This window comes from Andrographis paniculata, unplaced genomic scaffold (assembly GCF_009805555.1).
Source record: "Andrographis paniculata isolate CXL003 unplaced genomic scaffold, ASM980555v1 Contig71END, whole genome shotgun sequence".
NCBI lineage: Eukaryota > Viridiplantae > Streptophyta > Magnoliopsida > Lamiales > Acanthaceae > Andrographis > Andrographis paniculata.
The window spans coordinates 3,801,762-3,820,686 of NW_026137608.1; the positions used below are offsets into that span (position 1 = coordinate 3,801,762).

Genomic DNA, 18,925 nt, shown 5'->3' on the forward strand with positions numbered 1-18,925 from the left:
ATTACATGGGCATACTACAACGTCCACGCCGGGACGACCTGGGGACCTACGAGAAGCCAACCACTGCCTCTCAATCGGAGGATATCAACGACCGGTTCAACTCTGAAAGCTTGGCCATGTTTGAGACGGAGGTCGGTGTCATGCGGAGCGATCTCCGTGACATGCTGAGTCACATCCATAAAGTCAAGGGGGACGTGAAGGTGATGTTGGACATGTTACACAACGGGGAGTTCTGAATCGTGCACAGAGGTGTAGGAACTAGTGCAAGGGCGTCGCCTGCACAGACGGACAACCACCCTTAATTGGATGAAGCTGCACTTTCGCTGAAAGCGATTGTTTGATACTATATCGCAAGCCCTCGGTTATCTTTTACTTTACATGCATGGTACCATTAACGTATCTACTAGCCTATGTCGTCCACTATTTTTGTCGTATGATTATGGGCATCAACTAATGTAAAGCTCCATCTATCGGCGTGGCTTCGCCGTTATCGGATATTGCAGTTTAGCGTAAGTTTGATGTCAGTCTCGTTTTCGCTACATGGATTGGTTTATTTCTCGCATGGATCCGAATAAAATTCTGCAACTCCATGTGAACCTTTTGTCATTCCTATCCAGTGGACGGCCTCATAATCTACATTTAATCGTGAATTTCTTTATTGGGATTTTCCGCTTCGATTGTATGTGTTACGTTAATTTCTAAGCAGGTAATTGTTGCGTGATTTATGGCCAACAAAATAGGTCTTAATCAACATGTATGAATAATTAATTTTGTCATGGCAAATAAAATAATACACGTTTTATTTTTCGACAAATTCAACTTTTTTTTAGAATTCAAGAAAATAAATCAAATCCTTTTAAATAGATAAATTTTATGTTCCCTAATGAATAAAAACAAAAAAAAAAAAAAAAAACACTTTTTTTCAACATAACCCATTTTTTCGTGAATTACAGAGATATAAACCAAAATCTTCTAAATAAATAAATTGAATTTCGAGTAAATAAACAGAACAAGAGAAGCATTTTTAATAAATCATATACAAATACATTCTATATGCATACGTTTTATATAAAACTTACACAAACATACCATCTCATCTCTTCCGTCCAATCAAACTATAATCATTACACCTCATATAATCATTAAAACCAAATCTTACAAATAAACCAAATCTTACAAATAATCACTTTAAAAATCATCCCCCAAAATATCTCAAAATCAAAATAAAAAACCAAAACACCACAAGTAAACATGCCCTACGTTACTACTTCAAAATCCAAAACCACAAGCCAAATCATCTCTCTAACCCCCAACCAAACACACCTACATGTTTCTTCAAGGTCCGGACATTGTTTCCCTATATTTGTCATATGTATTCTACAAAACCATTAAATTAAACATTTTTTTTTTCTTTTTCTTTTTTGGTTTGATACAGCATTGATAAAATCAAAATTTTCATTCAAACCACTACATTAAACACATTTATATCAATCAGAACACTATTTCATATTATTTCCAAACCCAAACCCAAACCCAAATTCAAATCCAAACCATCAAACACTATTCCATATCATTCTCAAATCTCAAACTCAAATTTAAACTAAAGAAACATCTTAGATTTCTTTTTTAAAGTAAAACCCAATTAAATTTGAAAATAACTTTTGATTCTAACCTCAACTTTGGATCTCAGGACCATGATTACTATAAAACAAAAGAAGGCACACAATAGTAATGCTGTTGTAAGAGCAATTATTCATATCTAATGCCTTTATTTTGTTATATATAAATACATACAAAGAAAGGTAGGAAACATACAGTGCATTTTCATCCTCTTGCAAGAATCCACCTTGAAAAAAAGCATGTAGATTCCCGAATCCTGTTAGCACAAATTTGGCATAGACCATAATGGAAATTAGAGACAAGAAAAATTCATGAATTTCCAAGACAAACTAGAACTGAAATTGATTACCTGACTGAGGGTATGTATCAATTTCATAGGATGCTGCAGCAATGGTAGGATTCATCTGCTCCAAATGCAGAAAAGAAACCAAGGATTTGTTGGCCGTCAGTAATGAATGGGAATGTGGTTTTGAAAATTCATGGTATTATTCGAGTTTAAGGAGATCATTGACCTTGTGTGGCATTCCGTTCATTTGACACTACGGCCTGGAGATTGGGGCAATTGCCTGGTATCTGAAGTCTTCATCTTTGGCTTATCTGACGCTTCCTTGTCTGCAGTGTTTATCTTCGACTTAAGTGGAGATTCCTTCTTGTCTGAAGTATTCATCTTCCGCTTATCTAAGGCTTCCTTGTCAGATGTCCTTATATTCAGCTTATCTGAAGCTTCATTATCTGAAGTATTCATCTTCGGCTTATCTGAGGTTTCCTTGTCAGATGTCTTTATATTCAGCTTATCTGAAGCTTCATTATCTGATGTATTCATCTTCGGCTTATCTGAGGTTTCCTTGTCAGAAGTCTTTGTATTCGGCTTATCTGAAGCTTCATTCTCTGAAGTATTCATCTTCGGCTTATCTGAGGCTTCCTTGTCAGAAGTCTTTATATTCGGCTTATCTGAAGCTTTGTTTTCTGAAGTATTTACCTTCGGGTTATCTGAGGCTTCCTTGTCAGAAGTCTTTACATTCGATATATCTGAAGCTTCCTTCTCTGAAGTCTCTATTTTCGTCTTGTCCGAAGCTTCCCTATTGGAAGTATTCATCTTCAGCTTCTCCGAAATTTCCTTATCCGGAGTATTCATCTTCGGCTTCTCCGAAGCTTCTTTCTCAGCCTTCTTCTTATCCAATTCTTGCTGCTTCAAGTTTTCTTCATGGGCTTGTTTGAACATTCTCACAAAGTTCACGAGAGTCGAAACCACTGAAATAGATTAAGAAAGCCCTTCAAAATCACAGGAAGTGCTTTTAACTGTTAACAACAAACCAACTATTTAAGGGTGGTAAAAATTGTCTAGAAATGATTTCAAATTTAATCGAGTAAATCAGCTTCAAGAAGCACAACATCTGTTGACCACATACAATGTCTCCGCGTATTTATGCATTTCTTTGCATACAGAACTGTGATATCTTCAACCAGTATATTTTCCATAGCTTTGAATGCACATAGAACACACGTTTCACAGTGCTAATAGTGCCGGGAAATTAATATTACAGCAAATAGTAAGGTAACAAACTACCTTGCTCAAATGGGCAGCGTGCAGGGTCTTCCCCAAAATAAAGAATCAACAAATCTACATTTCGGCCCTGCATAATTGGATTTAAACATCCTATAATTATGACAGATGGAATAATATTCAGAAAAATAGCTACTCAATTCGAATGACAATAAGTACGTACAACTCCTGAATAGAGTGAAGCCAAGGACCTCACTTCACCTTCAGCAAAGCAAAGGAACTCCTTCAAGGCCTGAAACAGAAGGCTATCATCATATCAACAAGAAGGTGTCAGCCAAGATAGGAAATGGAATGGTTTGATGGAGAACACCAGTTTTTCATCATCACAGTTACTGCCGATAACATTTACTTTTTCTGATTTCAATTATTCCAAACCATTGTGATAAAATATATGCATAAAACCATTGCCTCCTTTCCGAATTCGAAAGATGCACATGATTGAAATCTACAATTGAAATGGAGGGAATGATTAAGTTACATTTTAAAAAATAGTGTAAGCATTAAGTAACATATTATCTATAGTCTATACACATGAAACATAACACACAAGCATGAATCAAACAAAAACAACATGTGTGCACTTGACACCCAAAGAAAAGGTCTCCCTCATGAGGTTATTAGATTTGTGTTGGAAGAGGGAAAAAAAAAAAAAAACAGCTAACTTAATAATTTTAGAGATTTAAACCAAGGGATTGAGCATAAAAAAAGGAGGAAATATATCTATGGGTGGAGAAGCAATGTCCAAGCTCATTTTGTTATCATTCAGAATTTACCGTGCGAAACTTATCAGACACAGGTCCATCATTTTCAGACATGGATAATTCTTGGACGATTTTTTCCAGTCCTTTGTTAATAGCTTGCATTTCCTCAGCCAAAAATTTCAGTTGTACCTAAAAAGAAAAACAAGCGCTGTATTCAAAGGGCCCAACTGTATAAAATACTATTATTTTTCCCAAAAATGGACCATGTGAGGTCACTATTAAAAAATCTAAAGTTACCTTCGAGGCAGGTTCCAAGCTGGAAAGATCTCGCCAAAAGTCAAGAAGCTCAGGTAATTTATCATTAAGAACCTGAGATTAAAAATTATACAGTCATAAATTTCAGGAGTTCAATTTAATCCTTAAATTCCGCTAAACACATGGCTTTAAATCGCATTAAAGCTGCGGTGAGCCATCCCCCTGGATTGTAAGGCTTCTAAGCTGCGTGAGCCATCTCTGAGCTGTTTTGCTTATCTATCGTAGATGATAGGCGCCAGAAAATGGAACTCTCTTTGGAAAGAAGCCATGACATTTGACAAAATGGAAAGAAAGGCAGGACCTTACTATTCAACAGTAATCCTTAAATTTTTGCATACTGAAGACATACATTTATAAATTCTGGTTGAAAAGCAATATGACATTTTTGTAGAATGATGCATCTAATACAAGAATTGAAATTGATGAAATACATCACATCCATGGACTTTATGCTGACCAGATATCACATATTAATACAAACATGCTCCCACTGTAAGAGGAAGAAATAAGTGCAGGTAAGTGCAGTGTGCACATGTAACAAACAAAAGTTGGTGGTTTGCAATATGCAGCAAGTTCACTTGTTGCATGTGGAGATAATCATTTGCAGATGTGCAAAGATTCCACGGGTAGACAACATACATGGTTATTTTCACCCACAATATCATTGGCAATACATCCGATCCACTTTAATTATTGTACTTTCAGAAGAAACAAACAGATAAAAACCCTGATGCTCACCTTGCAAAGATAATGCATTAATGTCATCTTGTTGTTTCGGGCACGTGTTTCAGTAAGTTTGAGGAGGCTATCCAACCGAAACCCAACAGCAGAACCTGTCACAGCAACATCAGGAATGTGTATTTTCTGGTTTAAGTACCAATAGAATAGAACATGCATTATAACTACAACATTTACTATCTTGGAAATAGGATATGTCATTACTGTAGCACACACAAAATAGTGAATATGCTAGCATAATACCCATGGTTATTTTAACATGGCAAAATATTCTTCAAATTGGAAACTGTGCATAATGAATAGTAATGATTTCAGTTTGATATCACAAAAGAACAAATAGTAACTATAAGTATCAAATCTTCATATATATATAGACATATATATCCATATTGATTTAATTAAGATGCAAGAATATTAATCAAATCATTTTCTGTATACATAACTTCATTTTATAATTTAGTCAATATATATATATATATAATGGTTTATACCGAACAAACAACATCAGTGGATGTATAAAGTGTTGTCATCTCAGCAAATGGAGATATATAATTCTCAAACACCTTAAGACCCTGTCATTCATCCATTTAAACATAATATCCCTATCATGCCAAACATATACTTCTCAAATACCTTAAGATTCCTGGCATTCATCCATTTAAACATAATATCCCTATCATGCCAAACAAGAAGCCTTGTATTCAAATCTCAAATGCTACCCGTATAAGAAAAATTGAGTGCACAAGCAAGGTTACCATTATGGTTATATTGCGCACTGATGACCACATTAATTGAGTGATTAACATTTGCTAGATGATGTAAATGATTGTCTCACCTAAAAGCTTAAGTTACTAGAAATAATTAATTTATGTACAAACGAGAGTCAAATAAATTTATCTACAAACGGGCCCCCTCACGTGCAAGCGGAATATATGCCATCGTACGAAACTTGCACGTGGACGGCGACGAACGGGGACGGTGGACTTGAACACGAGACCTATGACTCTGATACCATATTAGATGATGTAAATGACCCCTCGCCTAAAAGTTTAAACTGCATCCTTTATTTATTTATCTACAAACGAGAGTTAACCAACAATATTGACAATGTCACAATAGACTTCTTTATCAAGTAAACCTTTTGCATATATAGTTAATTCAACTATTCAATTGTCCATTAGAAACTTACAATATTCAACCATTTTGTTGTGGATTTTAAGTTTAGAATGGTGAAACACAGAAAAGGAAAAGTGATTCAAGTATTCTTTCATGTTCACTTCCTTACATATTATCAATACAAATATAACAATTAATTAAAAGGAAATGTAAAAACTTATTTTGCATCCTCTGAGCTAGGGAATTACATCACATTCTAATTGGAGAACATATCCAACTGCAGAATAAAATTGGTAGTGCCAGAAACTGAAGTAACTATTGCCGCAAATTCAGCTATAAAATGCATATCGACCATGTAAAAGATTTTCAATCAATGCATAACTTCCATAATAGAACATATATTTGTTAAATTAAGAAAATTAAGCTTGCTTACTTTCTGTCTCTTTTTGTGTGTGTGTTTATCTTTTGATATTTTTAAGATGAAACAGTTGTCGGATGTGAAGCTTTGTATAGTAAATGGATGTTGGATGTGATATGTTTTGGGAAATTGAGAGATTAAATAGTAAAAGAGATAGGAAATATATATATATATATGAACAAATCCTAAATCTTCCATTCTACTATTATGACTTGAAAACATATTTCAAGCATATTAATTACATTCTCAACCACAGTGAATCACATATCTATATTCCCTATCCAAAACAAGGAAAATTGCCACCAGGAATAGGGAGTAAAGCATAATTATATGACTTCTAACTGCAGAATGGGGTTCATTCATATGATATCAAGAGCAGAAACTGCTGACATGCTAAATAACCTCGTATATAAAAACTTCATATTAATTTCAGAAATTCAATCCTCACGAATAAATTGAGAAACATAAGAATATATCCAGAGCTGAACTAGTCTTGTCATTCAAATAGTTACTGGTGACACATCATTGATACACTGATTTATATGTTTCCATAAACTGAATGTTCTTATATTCCTCATTCCCTGTTGGTCCTCAAAATATACCAAATCAAGCTTTACTATTCTGCAAGTAATTTTCAGAAATTAATTTACTTGGCTGGACATTACAGTGCTACCGTAATGCTAATAATAGTAATAATAAAGAACAAGAAACGGGAAACAAGGATGGAAGATTACCAAGATGTTTAGATACAGAGTCAAAATTCAACATTACCTCTAGCAGTTCCCTGGTTTAAAGCATTACCCAGGGAAAGAATTGTTTGCATGACTCTTTTCAACTTAGCTGAACCTTTGATCTGATTGAAAACATAGATTGATAAAATCATAAGGTCTTGATTATATAGGCTCATGCAATAAAACAATAAATTAAAAACAGACAAAGAAATTTGCCTGATCTGTGGCAGAAGTAACAATATTCAGACTATTCCTGAGTTCAGAAACCTGAAAGAGAACAAAAACATGAAAAAAGAAAGCAGAACAAAATCTTATCATATAAGATTTTTTAAGCTCTCACCTGGGACTGAAACTGAATCTTAAATGAAAAAACTCTCAATTTATATTCAATCCTCGGTACTTGCATCAGCTCCAAAAAGAACTGAGATTGGAAGACAAAACAATAACATCATATTGTTTAAAACTAAGAGGAGCCAATCATCATCAACATAAAAAAAAGATTTGGTCATAGTTCCTAAGAAAAATCTGTGACACAAACCTGTTCACATTTTCCTAATTTGTCTTTCTCCCCTTTGTAACCCTGCTAACAGAATAACTAGCTAGTAAAATGGTTTGATAGATCACATGAAATTAAGTTTCTTGAATGCATAGGAATGTAAAGCAAAATTTTCAATATCCCATTCCCACCTTAAGCATTTCCATCTCTTCTTTTGTTGGACAAAACTTTATGAGGTTATCAACCTGATCAGCATCTAATGCAGAGTCATCCAAGGCAAGTACTGAACTCTGAAGGTGACAGAAAGTACAAGTGTGACAGTAATTATAACCAACCTAGCCTAAGAAATAATCTTAATAGCAATTTCAAAACTACAATCAATAATCATGAAATCAAGTCAGAAAACAAAAACAGGACACAATATAATAATACATAATGACAAAAAGCAAGCATTCATTCATCAAAATTCAAAATTCTCAACACAACTTTGGGTACGTTAAGCTCTAGAATGGTTAAACTTTGCCTATATTCTTCTCAAAATTGGACTTCAATGTTCAATCTATTTAGTTAAGCCTTTTAAAAATTACTTCCACTAAAAAATTTAAATAAATAATGATCCATCCTTCACATCTGTTAAGTTTTAGCGGAACTTGGCACAGGTAGTGCATGAACTCTGAAAATATCACAGGCCAAATTGAATTGGAAGAGAGATCGTATTCCCACATATGACCTTCTTCAAAGGTTTGAGTTATCTTGAAAATGCCAAGCCCATTTCGAAAGAAGAGATTTGTGTAATGAATGGAGGGAAATCGAGACAAGACCTCCAAACTTCTTGCTCAGACAGAGAATTCAAATTTGTAAGTTGCATTTTTTGACCCTGGTATGAGTCACCGCAGGTGAAAGCTCAAACTTAAATCCAAGATGGTGAAAAATGCGGCGCGGAATCTCAAAAAGGTACAGGAAATGGAGTGGAAGACTTGCTAAAACAGAAAGGACCAGGGTATCACGGCCACTGAAAGTGAGGTTCTTCCCCTTCCAACACTTCTTCCAAAATTGAGAACAAACCTAATTTTGATTGCTTCTACTACCAATAGGAGCACCAAGATGAGTGAACCACAGCTGTCCCACCATGCAATGATAGAGCCGGCTGCTGACACAACAAGAGAAGGTAGCAACTGAAATCCGCATAAAGCACTTATTAAAATGAACTTAGAGACCAATCCCTACTAGAATTATATAAGAATGTGCTTGATGATCAAAGAGAGTCCAAGTTAGTTTGCTAAAAATAATCATGTCATCTGCAAACTGTAAATGGGAGATTTTTGGCCCGTCAATGCAACAAATAATCCCTTTCAAAATGTCCATAGAAACAGCCTTTCTAGGAACTTACCAAAGAGCTCACTAATAATTACGAATAAGTAAGGTGATAGAGGATCCCCTGCCAAAGATCCTTTAAATGTTGCGCTCGGGGAGAGGGAGAACCATTAATCAGAACAAGCGAGTGAGCTGAAGAAATGTAAGCTGAAATGTGAGAGATCCATTTATGTTGAAAGCCCATTTTGCTCCGGATGTGAAGCAAGACCCACCAGTTGTTATTATCAAAGGTTTTTTTCAAAGTCCAGCTTATGCACAAACCTCCTTTACAATGCTTAAGGGAGTTTTCAATTTCATTACCGCTGAAAATACCATCTGTTGTCTGTTTGCCTTTAATAAACCCACTCTGTCGTGGACCTATGACAAACTGAAGAACTTCCCAAAGGCGGATTGAAAGATTCTTAGACAATAGTCTTGGTTACTGGGACAAAAAAGTTTGGAAATGGCATATTAATCTCCACATGTAACTTTCCAATTGGGAGGTCCAAGTCAGGGATTCAATTTCTGAGGTTATTCACTCACATTCTCCTATGAACTGCAATTTAATTAAGATCATTCACAAGCCGAATCCAAAAGGAATCTTCTCTTGTTGATTATACTGTTGGATTCTTGATTCAAATTAACATCAAACTTGGCACTGTTATTACATTATCTGTTTTTTCAATGCACCTCACAAAGTTCATACCTATGTTTGGAAGCTTCTTTACGGTTACCTGCCAATCAGATGTGTGTTATCTTATTGGAGTTGCTCGATTTTAGAAGAAAGTTTCCTCTTTGCCACCTCGACCAAGAATAGATAATCTTTTCCGCCATTTTCCATTGGGGTCTCAAATTTGGATTCCCTTTATCATCATTTTGGGAGTTCTTCTAAGTTTAACGTTCTTCGATCCAAGATCTCATTGTTAGAAATTTTGAAGGAAAATAATGAAATTGTCTTATTAATCATCAAAATAAGGGGCCTATATATAGACAATACAAAACCGACTCAAACGTGTTGGGAACTCCCGTTTGCGGATATATGATTAATGGCTGCGTTTCCCTAATAGTTCGAGCTTTTAGGTGAGACGGTCATTCAACATCCGACATAGTATCAGAGCCATGGTGCCCGTATTGGGTTTGGATCTTGTATAAATTTTCGAGATTTATCATCTCGAGGGGAGAGTGTTGAATAATGTCCCACATTGCTAAATGTGTGGGAATTCCCCTAGTATATAAAGGTGAAGGGCCATTCCACCTATCACCAATTGGTTTTAGATTGGATGCCTGCATCCCTTCTTAACACTCATCTCCCAGAAGACTCTTATTGTTTGTCGCACCAAACTTCATGGTTTGAAGAGAATGTGCAAAGCCATTCTTTGACAAGTCACTAGAACGGATCATTATCAAAGTGAAACTAGTTATTAACGGATGGTACAAGCTCAATTTCCAGCCATGGGCATCTCTTTCCTATCTCTTAAACAATCATCAGGGTATGTCTATGGTAACTCTAAACCAACAAAGACTAAGCCAGTTGTCTTCTGGAATCTTCTAAATCCATCTTAACGGAAAGTCAACACAGATGAATCAGTTTTTAGTGAACGAGGACAGATTAAATTCGAGCAATTATTAGAGGTCACTTATGCTATTTACTCTTCATCTTTCCAAATCTATCGGCATCAAGGATTCAAATGCAGCCAAGATTCTTGCACCCTTGAAGCTGTCTTAGACTATCAATGTGGTCCTCTTTCCCTAGAATTGTTATTGAATGAGACTCAACAAACACTCTTGCTCGGGTTATTGGTACTAACCCCACCCTGGAAACTGAACATAGCCATAAAGAAACTTAACCTTTTTGTCAAAAATATTCCCTTTTATCACCTTTTAGCACATACCTTATGCTACAAAAGAGGTGGTAGATTATTTTGCTAAGTGTAGTGGAAGAGGGTGGGAACGCAAACCTATCTGTTTGACTTTAATTCATCAATCTCTCCCATTATTTCCTCTAGGCTCCATGTATCTAATATTACTATCTATCAATAAAAATATTTCTAATCTCCAAGAAAGAGAGAAAAAAAAAAGTAAAGGTTCAACCGTGCAAAATAAAAACAAAACAAAAATCAAATTTAGGTAAGAAAAAGAAAAGCAAGATTATGGTATGTTGAAATTTGAAAAGGTTTAACACGAACAGTAAGTCTAAATTACATGGAAGCTCTTATAACAACTAAGATAGATAAACAATGAACTCACCAGCATTTCATGCAATGGTACCTTCACCTTAGAGAGCATGATTTCACAATTGTATGCACGCCTGTGATCTATCTACAAAAGGAAGGGGAAATGAATTTTTACTTTTTCCATCAGCACAATACAACCCAATCCTATTGCATGAAACTTTCTATAAAGGTCACACAAGAAATCAAAACAAGATGACTCATTGGCTCCTTATTGGAAGTCAACAAATATCTGAACGATAGAATCAGGTTAGCATAAAATCAATCCAGGCAAGGCACTCAAGGCAGGTCCCTATCAATATAAGTATAATGCTACTTTATTATTATAATTATTTTTTTTTTTTTTCACTCTACAATATTAGAGAAGCTTAAAATAAAGATTTCAACATAAAAATAAGTGCTTAATCTTTGAACACAATTTTCTGAAATATAACAAAATTCTAAAAAAAAACTAAATATGATAAGAATTCTTTGGGAAAAGAGTAAAATAGGCGCAATTATATGCATACTGTCCAATAATGAAATTTACAACTAAAATGATGTGTGCATTAATTTATCGGAAAAAAAAAAAAAGGCACAATAAATCACCAATTGCACTTTTTCAGATTTTTGACCCCCTGAAGCTCGTGAGCCAGGCTTTCTCCCTTGATCAGCATTCGGAGCTGCAGCAGAGAACAAAGATTCCAGTTCTGACATGTCAATCTCTGGTGCCCTGACACAAATAAAGGCATATAAAACTGCATGAAAGCCTAGGAATTACAAATATACCTACAAAAAAATAAGAAGTAATAACAATTTAATTTAAAAGCACTAACTTAGCTGCTTCTCCAGATTTTTGTGCCTCTGCCCACAAGCTTCCTGAAACTGCCCTTGATATTTTTAACCAATGTAATGGCTTTAGTTTCTTTGTTTGGCTATTCTTCGAAAGAGCACTACGAGATAATGCGCTTTTCCCTTTTGCCCCTGGTGGAGGGATAGCAGGAGGAGGAGGGGATGGAACTCCAGGAAGACTTCCAGGTTGTTTAGTGGAAGGAAATGGAGGAGGGGGGGCTGAAGGAACAGATGGAGAACTGCTTGTATTGGAGGCATTGGCAAGGGCAGGAGGTGGGGGTGGAGGTGGGGCTGTTTGGCCAGGAGGGGGTGTGGGTGGTGGTGCTACAGTGGTTGATTCTCCGGTTCCAGGAGGAGGCGGTGGTGGTGGTGGTGGTGTTAGGGTTGGTGACTTTGTGGATGCTGGAGGAGGTGGGGCTGGAGGTGCTAAACTTGGGGAATTTATGGGTTGCAGAGGAGGTGCGGGGGGTGGTGATGAAGTTGAGGACTTTGTGGGTATTGGAGGAGGTAGAGGTTGGGGTGGGGGTGTTGGAGGATGTGGAGCAAGTCTGATGGCCGAAGTATCTCTCAAATGTGGATCCACAGGAGGTGGAGGAAGAGGAGGAGGAGCACTCATCCCATAATAAGTAGAAACTTGAGGAAGCGAAGGATTTTCTTGATTAGAACTTTTCTTAAGAGACTCTGGGGGAGGTTGAGGTGGAGATGGTGCATCTTTGGTAACAGAGGTATCCCTTAAAGGTGGGGTTGATGGAGGTGGAGGTGTTGCTTCAGAATTAAATTGCCCCTTTAAAGGAGAAGTAGAAGGTGGTTCTGGCACCGCTGGGGGAAGAATCCCCACTTCTGTTACAGATGAACTTTGGTCAGGAGGAGGTGGAGGTGGAGCTGGATAAGGTCCAGACTTATTAGCTCCACTATCTTCTGAATGCAAAGTGCCAAGAGTAGGTTCAGCTCCATAAATTGATTTATCTTTTAAAGGAGAGGAGGGGGTTGGAGAAGAAATGCATGAAGTTACACTACCTGTAGAAACTGAATTTTCCATGATATCTTTCGAAGGAGGAGCTCCTGACTTAGGATATTTATCCCTGATTATTTTACCATGACTCCTAGAACTTTCATCCATCAAAGAGGAGGTTGAAGAAATAGGAGTCTCTTCAGGCAGAAGGGAGGCATGAGAGATCCCACTTTGAGCACTAATCTTATCCTTTGCAGGAGGTGTAAGAGGCTGTCCAGGGCCATCAACAGTATCTTTTGTTGGCAAAGGTGGAGGTGTTGGAGGGTAGGTTTTAGGATGTGATGGGTTAGAGTCACTTTGAGTGGAATCATCTTTAGCCAAATGACCATCAGAATCTAACGGTAGTTTGGTTGAGAAGTTAGAAACTGTTCTATCCGAACTTTGATGTGGTGGCAAAGTTGATGATGATAGAATGTGATTATCAGTAGGACTGGGTGTGTTCTCTGGGGATATAATTGCCCCTATTCCACTAGGTGAAGGTTCAGCATAAGCCTGCTTCCTACCCACATCTGTATTGAAGACAAAATTTGTCAGAGATTAGATGCGTGCTCAAAATTTAAATCTTCTGGGATCTTATCAACACATTTACCATCTGTAGCTGAAGGGCTCTGGTTCTTCTGAGACATCTCAGCATGAGGCTGTTCACTAACTTCAACAACAGTATTTCCCTTAGGAACTAGCCAATCCACACCGCTAAACATTTCCTGAACTTTACCAAATGCCTCTAATGGAAGGCCATCCTTCTCTTCGAAGTGGAAATAGTCCACAGGAGCTACAGAAGTAGCAGTATCCATCTCCGAAAAAAGAACCTTCATTGATATACAGTTCTGTGATTATCCTCACATCTCCGGTAAAGTGATAACAACATATTAAACCTCTCAAAAATTTTACAAAAGTACCTCTGCCCTGAAGTCCTTTAGAAATTGATCTTTTGCATCCCATAATATGTCAATTTCATCCCGGTTGAGTATTAGGATATTTGACCTAATAAAAGCCGTGTTAAACATAACACGAAATATCATTTGTTCCCGCTCTGTGTCATCACGTAAGTCAATACATTCCATCACAACATCACCTTGAGTGTGGCAACTAATGTCAATCTTTAGTAACTGGCATTCTGCCTGAATATTCCAACAAACATTGCAGCAGAAACTGTTAATATAGGGACAGCAGGGCATCTAAAACACAGGCTTAATACCTAAAAATTAGTGACTTCTATATATTGAGAAGCACAATCAATACTCATGCATGCACTTGGTTAATTGGTTTAATTCGGGGAAAATCCAATGGTGGGGAGACAAAATCACACCAATATGCCCTAATGCAAAAATGAACATCGAACATTACCTTTGGAAATAAAACGCGAAGCTTATTCAGAATGAAAATATAGAGAACACCCATGTCCCAACACAAGTTAGAGGGCACATAATAATCCATTACATTGAATTTACATATAAATCAAATTTTAGAAAGAATTTTATCACCTCTAGGTCCACATATATTTCCTATTAATTTCATTAAACTAGAAAACACTCTTGAAATTTATAGTTTGTCTTTTTAACCAACGCTCTTGAATGAAAAAAAATTATGAAATGTAAAGAAGCACTCATATATTCTGAATCCAGCCAGCAGTCTGTCATGGTACATATGCAACATATCTTCTCTTGCTAATTCAGGTAGAACTTTCCTTGATTTATAAATTTTACAGAATATCTGTGAATCAGCAGGTAATCCAAGATTATTCTGTGAATTTCAAAATAAACAACTGTATAATAATCATAAGTTCTTTTACCTTTCCTCACCAAAAATTTTGTACCAAGCATTATTTTAATTAACATTCCAATCCAAGTGATGGCTTCATTACTCTGCACCTTATATAGGTGAATCCATGGAGGGTAGTCACCATTGACATGTCTTTTTTCCCTTAGCAGAAAGCAATCTATAAGTGGTTTAAGATAACTTCCTTAAGGAATATAAGTATAGAAGACTATCATTACCCAAGTATTGTACAGAAATTTTCAGGAAGCAGTAGCAACGCTATTCTCTAGTACTCACATGAGCCTAAAGTTGTTTACGAATGACATGTGCACTAGTTATGTGGCTTAATCACAGACATTATGGAAAACTTAGAATATAACAAAGACCAATCCTTGCACAAATGAAGTAGATGATTTTTTGAGAAACACTATAACATATGCACCTGCTTGTAGTTTCGAACTGCTTTACTTTTCTTTGGAGTTGAAAATAGAACCTTCGGTGAGCGATCAGAAACATGTAGAGGATCTTGTCCATATATACGGAATATTGGCTGGCAACCACCCTCTCCATCAAAATTAGGTATTGTTCTAATAATGACACAATCCAAAGTGAGTGCTCTGTCTACTGGGGGCCATTCGGAGGCCACATTCCTCCTTGATACATACTGCAAGTACCTCAATTGAGAAGGAATAGGATTCAGAGGGGAAAACAATTCCAAAAGTTCACGAGGAGCTTGTTTATAAACCATGTCCAAGGTCCTTAGCTCTCCGCTGTAGTACTTCCGATAGATCAGCAATGCAGCCAACATGAATGCCAAAACTGGCCAACCACCACGTTCACAATGCATGAAAAGCACGTTCTGTGACCCAAGTGTTAGCCAGCTTTCACTTGATCTTAAGAAATGGTGTAGCACTTCCATTGGGAGCAATGGGCATCCTTCGTATTGCCGGGGGTACTCCATTATGGTTGTGTCATATTCTGTCAAGGCATTTCCCATTTCACTCTGCATTTCTCCATCTCGGAAATTAAATGCTAATATTGCAGCATCAGGATAGTGCTCCTTCAGTTGAGATATTATCCGTCCCACATAGCCTTTGCAATCTTGTTCTTCAAAGGCCTCAGTCGTGAAACAACTATCAAAGACTGTGGAAATAAAGAATAATCAAGCCTATCATCAATATGAGGAGGTTACGGACAAGGTTTTCTTTTATTTTTTATTTTTATTCAATTATCAAACTAAATCTAAAAAAGACATGAAACAATCCATAATAAGAAGTGTTCATAATTAGAATATGACTTTCCAGTTGAACAAACAAAATCAACGCTCATTTCATAGAACACAATTACATTAAAAAACATGGAAATTAAATTAAAATCCTAAGATGAATAGCTGGGAACAGATTTCCATCACATAATTGAAATCCTACTAAATATAAACAAGTCAATTAAATATCATGTTATGCATAAATATAATGAACTCTAGTTCCCAAGACAACTTCCCATAAACCTGGGGAGGATGAACTCATTCAACTTGGAAAGGGAAATTAAAAAATGATGGTCTTGATGACTACTTAATCATGCTCAAAGATGAGGAATAAAACCAGCCCTCTGGATAATTTTGTTCAACTTAAACAAAACTACCAATAACTTTGCACAAGACAGTCAACGCAACTTAGTCAATCTGATTAGATTGGTTCAGCTGGCTAAGTTAGCTAGTGATACTTTGCTATACTTCCCCAATTATTGTTGCTAAACTAATTAATAAAAAAATACTGTGACAAGTAGTAAATATATTCTAAAAAGCATAAGTGATGATTGTTAGAAATAAGGATCACGTGTCTTCAATAGAATGAATAAGGGCACACACTATATGTAATATGAAGTTGAGATACACTAAAAGTTCAAGTAAAACTAATCCAGAACGCCACTGAACATTAAATTTCTAATGTTTGACAAATGCTTCTTGGGTAACTAACCCAAAATCCAAATAAAATACTAATAATCCTCACCTATTTAGACTAGACACATATTCAAAATGTTGACTTCTAATGTCCCCATAAACATGTGCTTACATCTAAAGGTTAAGACAATTAATTCCATGCTTCCTCTTCTAGTAATGTACACATTAGGAAATCAATTTGAGGTACTTTTAAGCAACTGTACTAATTAGTATCACAACGTTTAACTACGGGCAACAAGATGCCGACTTCTCTGTGGGTGGACAGGTTCGATTCCCATTATATGATGAAAAAGAAGGATGCAAAATTTGTCATATAACCAAGTTTGATCCTTACAAATCCCCTCAGCCACATCCAAGCTTGTTTTAATAAACTTCAAGAATCAGCCTATCAATTTTCAAACCCAAGGCCTGTGGCTAACTCCACTGAAATATCAACAGGTGATTCATCAATTAACTATTCTAATCATGTGGACACAGCCATTGCAACTGTTGAACACCAATCCATAAATCAATAGCAACACATATTGCCTTGTACATCACACTTCCATCTGTTTGAAGTATTTCAGCACTTTCTAGCAAACAAATTTTTTCAATAGGTAACAAATTCGACACCCTGTTTATATTACTAACCGAAACTCATCCCAAAGCCACAAACTTCGATAAGACACAGCTACAAACAGAGAAGCTAATCAACAACCAGTAGCTCCAATTACACCAATTTTCTCCCCCCAACAATTCAAAAAAATTCAACGCTGTCACAGAATTTCTCGGAACACAGCTCCACCTAGCGAAAAAGGAAAACATCTACGAACAAAAATCCCAATAGTACAAAGCTGGAGTGTGAAAGGCGCACCGTAAACTCTCTCACAGATCTCGAGAAGTCCATCAGGCGGCTTCCGGTAGAACAGCTTCCGAAACAACGCCATTATCGAAACAAAATCATAAATCCAATCAAACCTCCAAACGAATTCAAAATTCTACAGGTTTCTTAGGAGGCAAGGACAGCTTCGGTAGGAGTTTATCTTCAAATTCTGTCAAATCGATCAACGACCGACTCCGAGCGTTACACACAGATATACATACATACGCACAAGCCTATAATATTCAGGTGCCACATCAGGGTACCGTAAAACGACGACGTGTGAGGCACGTACATGAACAGCACGTGTCCGAAATCCGAACACAGCAGCTGATCGCAGAAAAAATAAATAAATAAATAAATTATATAACACCGTGCGTACAACCTTTGTATTAATATAGAATTTTTACGTTATCGCAAATTTATACAAATAAAAATATATAAAATATTTTTAATAATTTTTTTAAATAAAATAAATAAATAAATAATTGATCAATAATTATTTTAAATAAATCCTATTTTTTTCAATCGTTGAGAACGGGAATTGTCTATTTTTAGGTTATTGTCTATCGTTGGCCTCTATGGTAGAATCAGTCGATCATGGATTGAGAACGGGAATTGAACTTTATGAGATCGAATCTCCCGTTGTTCCACATCTTTATAAAGAACAATAAAATTTCAGGAATCATATCTTCAATCTTCTTCAAATATGTTTTGTCGTTATTTAAGTGATATTGGTGGAGATAAAAATACTGATATTCCATATTAAATTAGTCTATTTTAATATTTCATATAATTTGTATTTGATCAATGTAATTTGTTGTCTATACAATGTATTTTTGTATTTTAATTCTAATAGTATAGATAAGTTTATAACAATATTGTCAATTTTAAATAGATTTAAATTTAAATACAAATATATACTTTATATAAAAGTATTAAACTTGAACCTAGAGCTGTGAAATGTGAAATGCGTTTTCTTAGGTTATCCTTTAGGAGTAAAAGGATATAGGCTATGGTTAAAAGATGAACCAGGTTTCAAAGTGCTAATTAGTAGAGATGTCACCTTTAATGAAAATGAGATGCCCTGTCTGAATGTACCAAATACTGAAATAGATTTGACTTCAAATGAATGTACCAAAACCGACCCGACCCGACCCGACCCGATCCAGAATACGACCCGGTTCATTTTCATTAAAGGTGACATCTCTACTAATTAGCA

At 36.1% G+C, this 18,925-nt stretch overlaps 1 protein-coding gene across 8 annotated transcripts; it reads right to left on the reverse strand.

Annotated features, from left to right (window-relative positions):
- Positions 1–1,001: 1,001 nt before the first annotated feature.
- LOC127264889 (formin-like protein 13) lies at positions 1,002–18,028 on the reverse strand. Of its 8 annotated transcripts, none has more exons than XM_051294460.1 (21): positions 17,698–18,022; positions 15,327–16,027; positions 14,026–14,247; positions 13,716–13,935; positions 13,132–13,635; positions 12,099–13,029; positions 11,872–11,995; positions 11,300–11,371; positions 7,891–7,989; positions 7,742–7,783; positions 7,544–7,624; positions 7,420–7,470; positions 7,244–7,325; positions 4,939–5,033; positions 4,183–4,254; positions 3,958–4,074; positions 3,348–3,416; positions 3,188–3,254; positions 2,133–2,871; positions 1,970–2,024; positions 1,002–1,876 (listed from the first exon to the last, which is right to left on the reverse strand). In XM_051294460.1, exons 1-19 carry the CDS (start codon positions 17,768–17,770, stop codon positions 2,150–2,152), a joined length of 4,344 nt encoding a protein of 1,447 aa, XP_051150417.1. In that variant the 5' UTR covers positions 17,771–18,022; the 3' UTR covers positions 1,002–1,876; positions 1,970–2,024; positions 2,133–2,149. The 8 variants fall into 8 exon arrangements, with proteins under 8 accessions (XP_051150417.1, XP_051150416.1, XP_051150415.1 ...); XM_051294459.1 differs by having other exon boundaries at positions 12,099–13,032; XM_051294458.1 differs by having other exon boundaries at positions 12,099–13,635.
- Between the last annotated feature and the right edge of the window lie 897 nt (positions 18,029–18,925).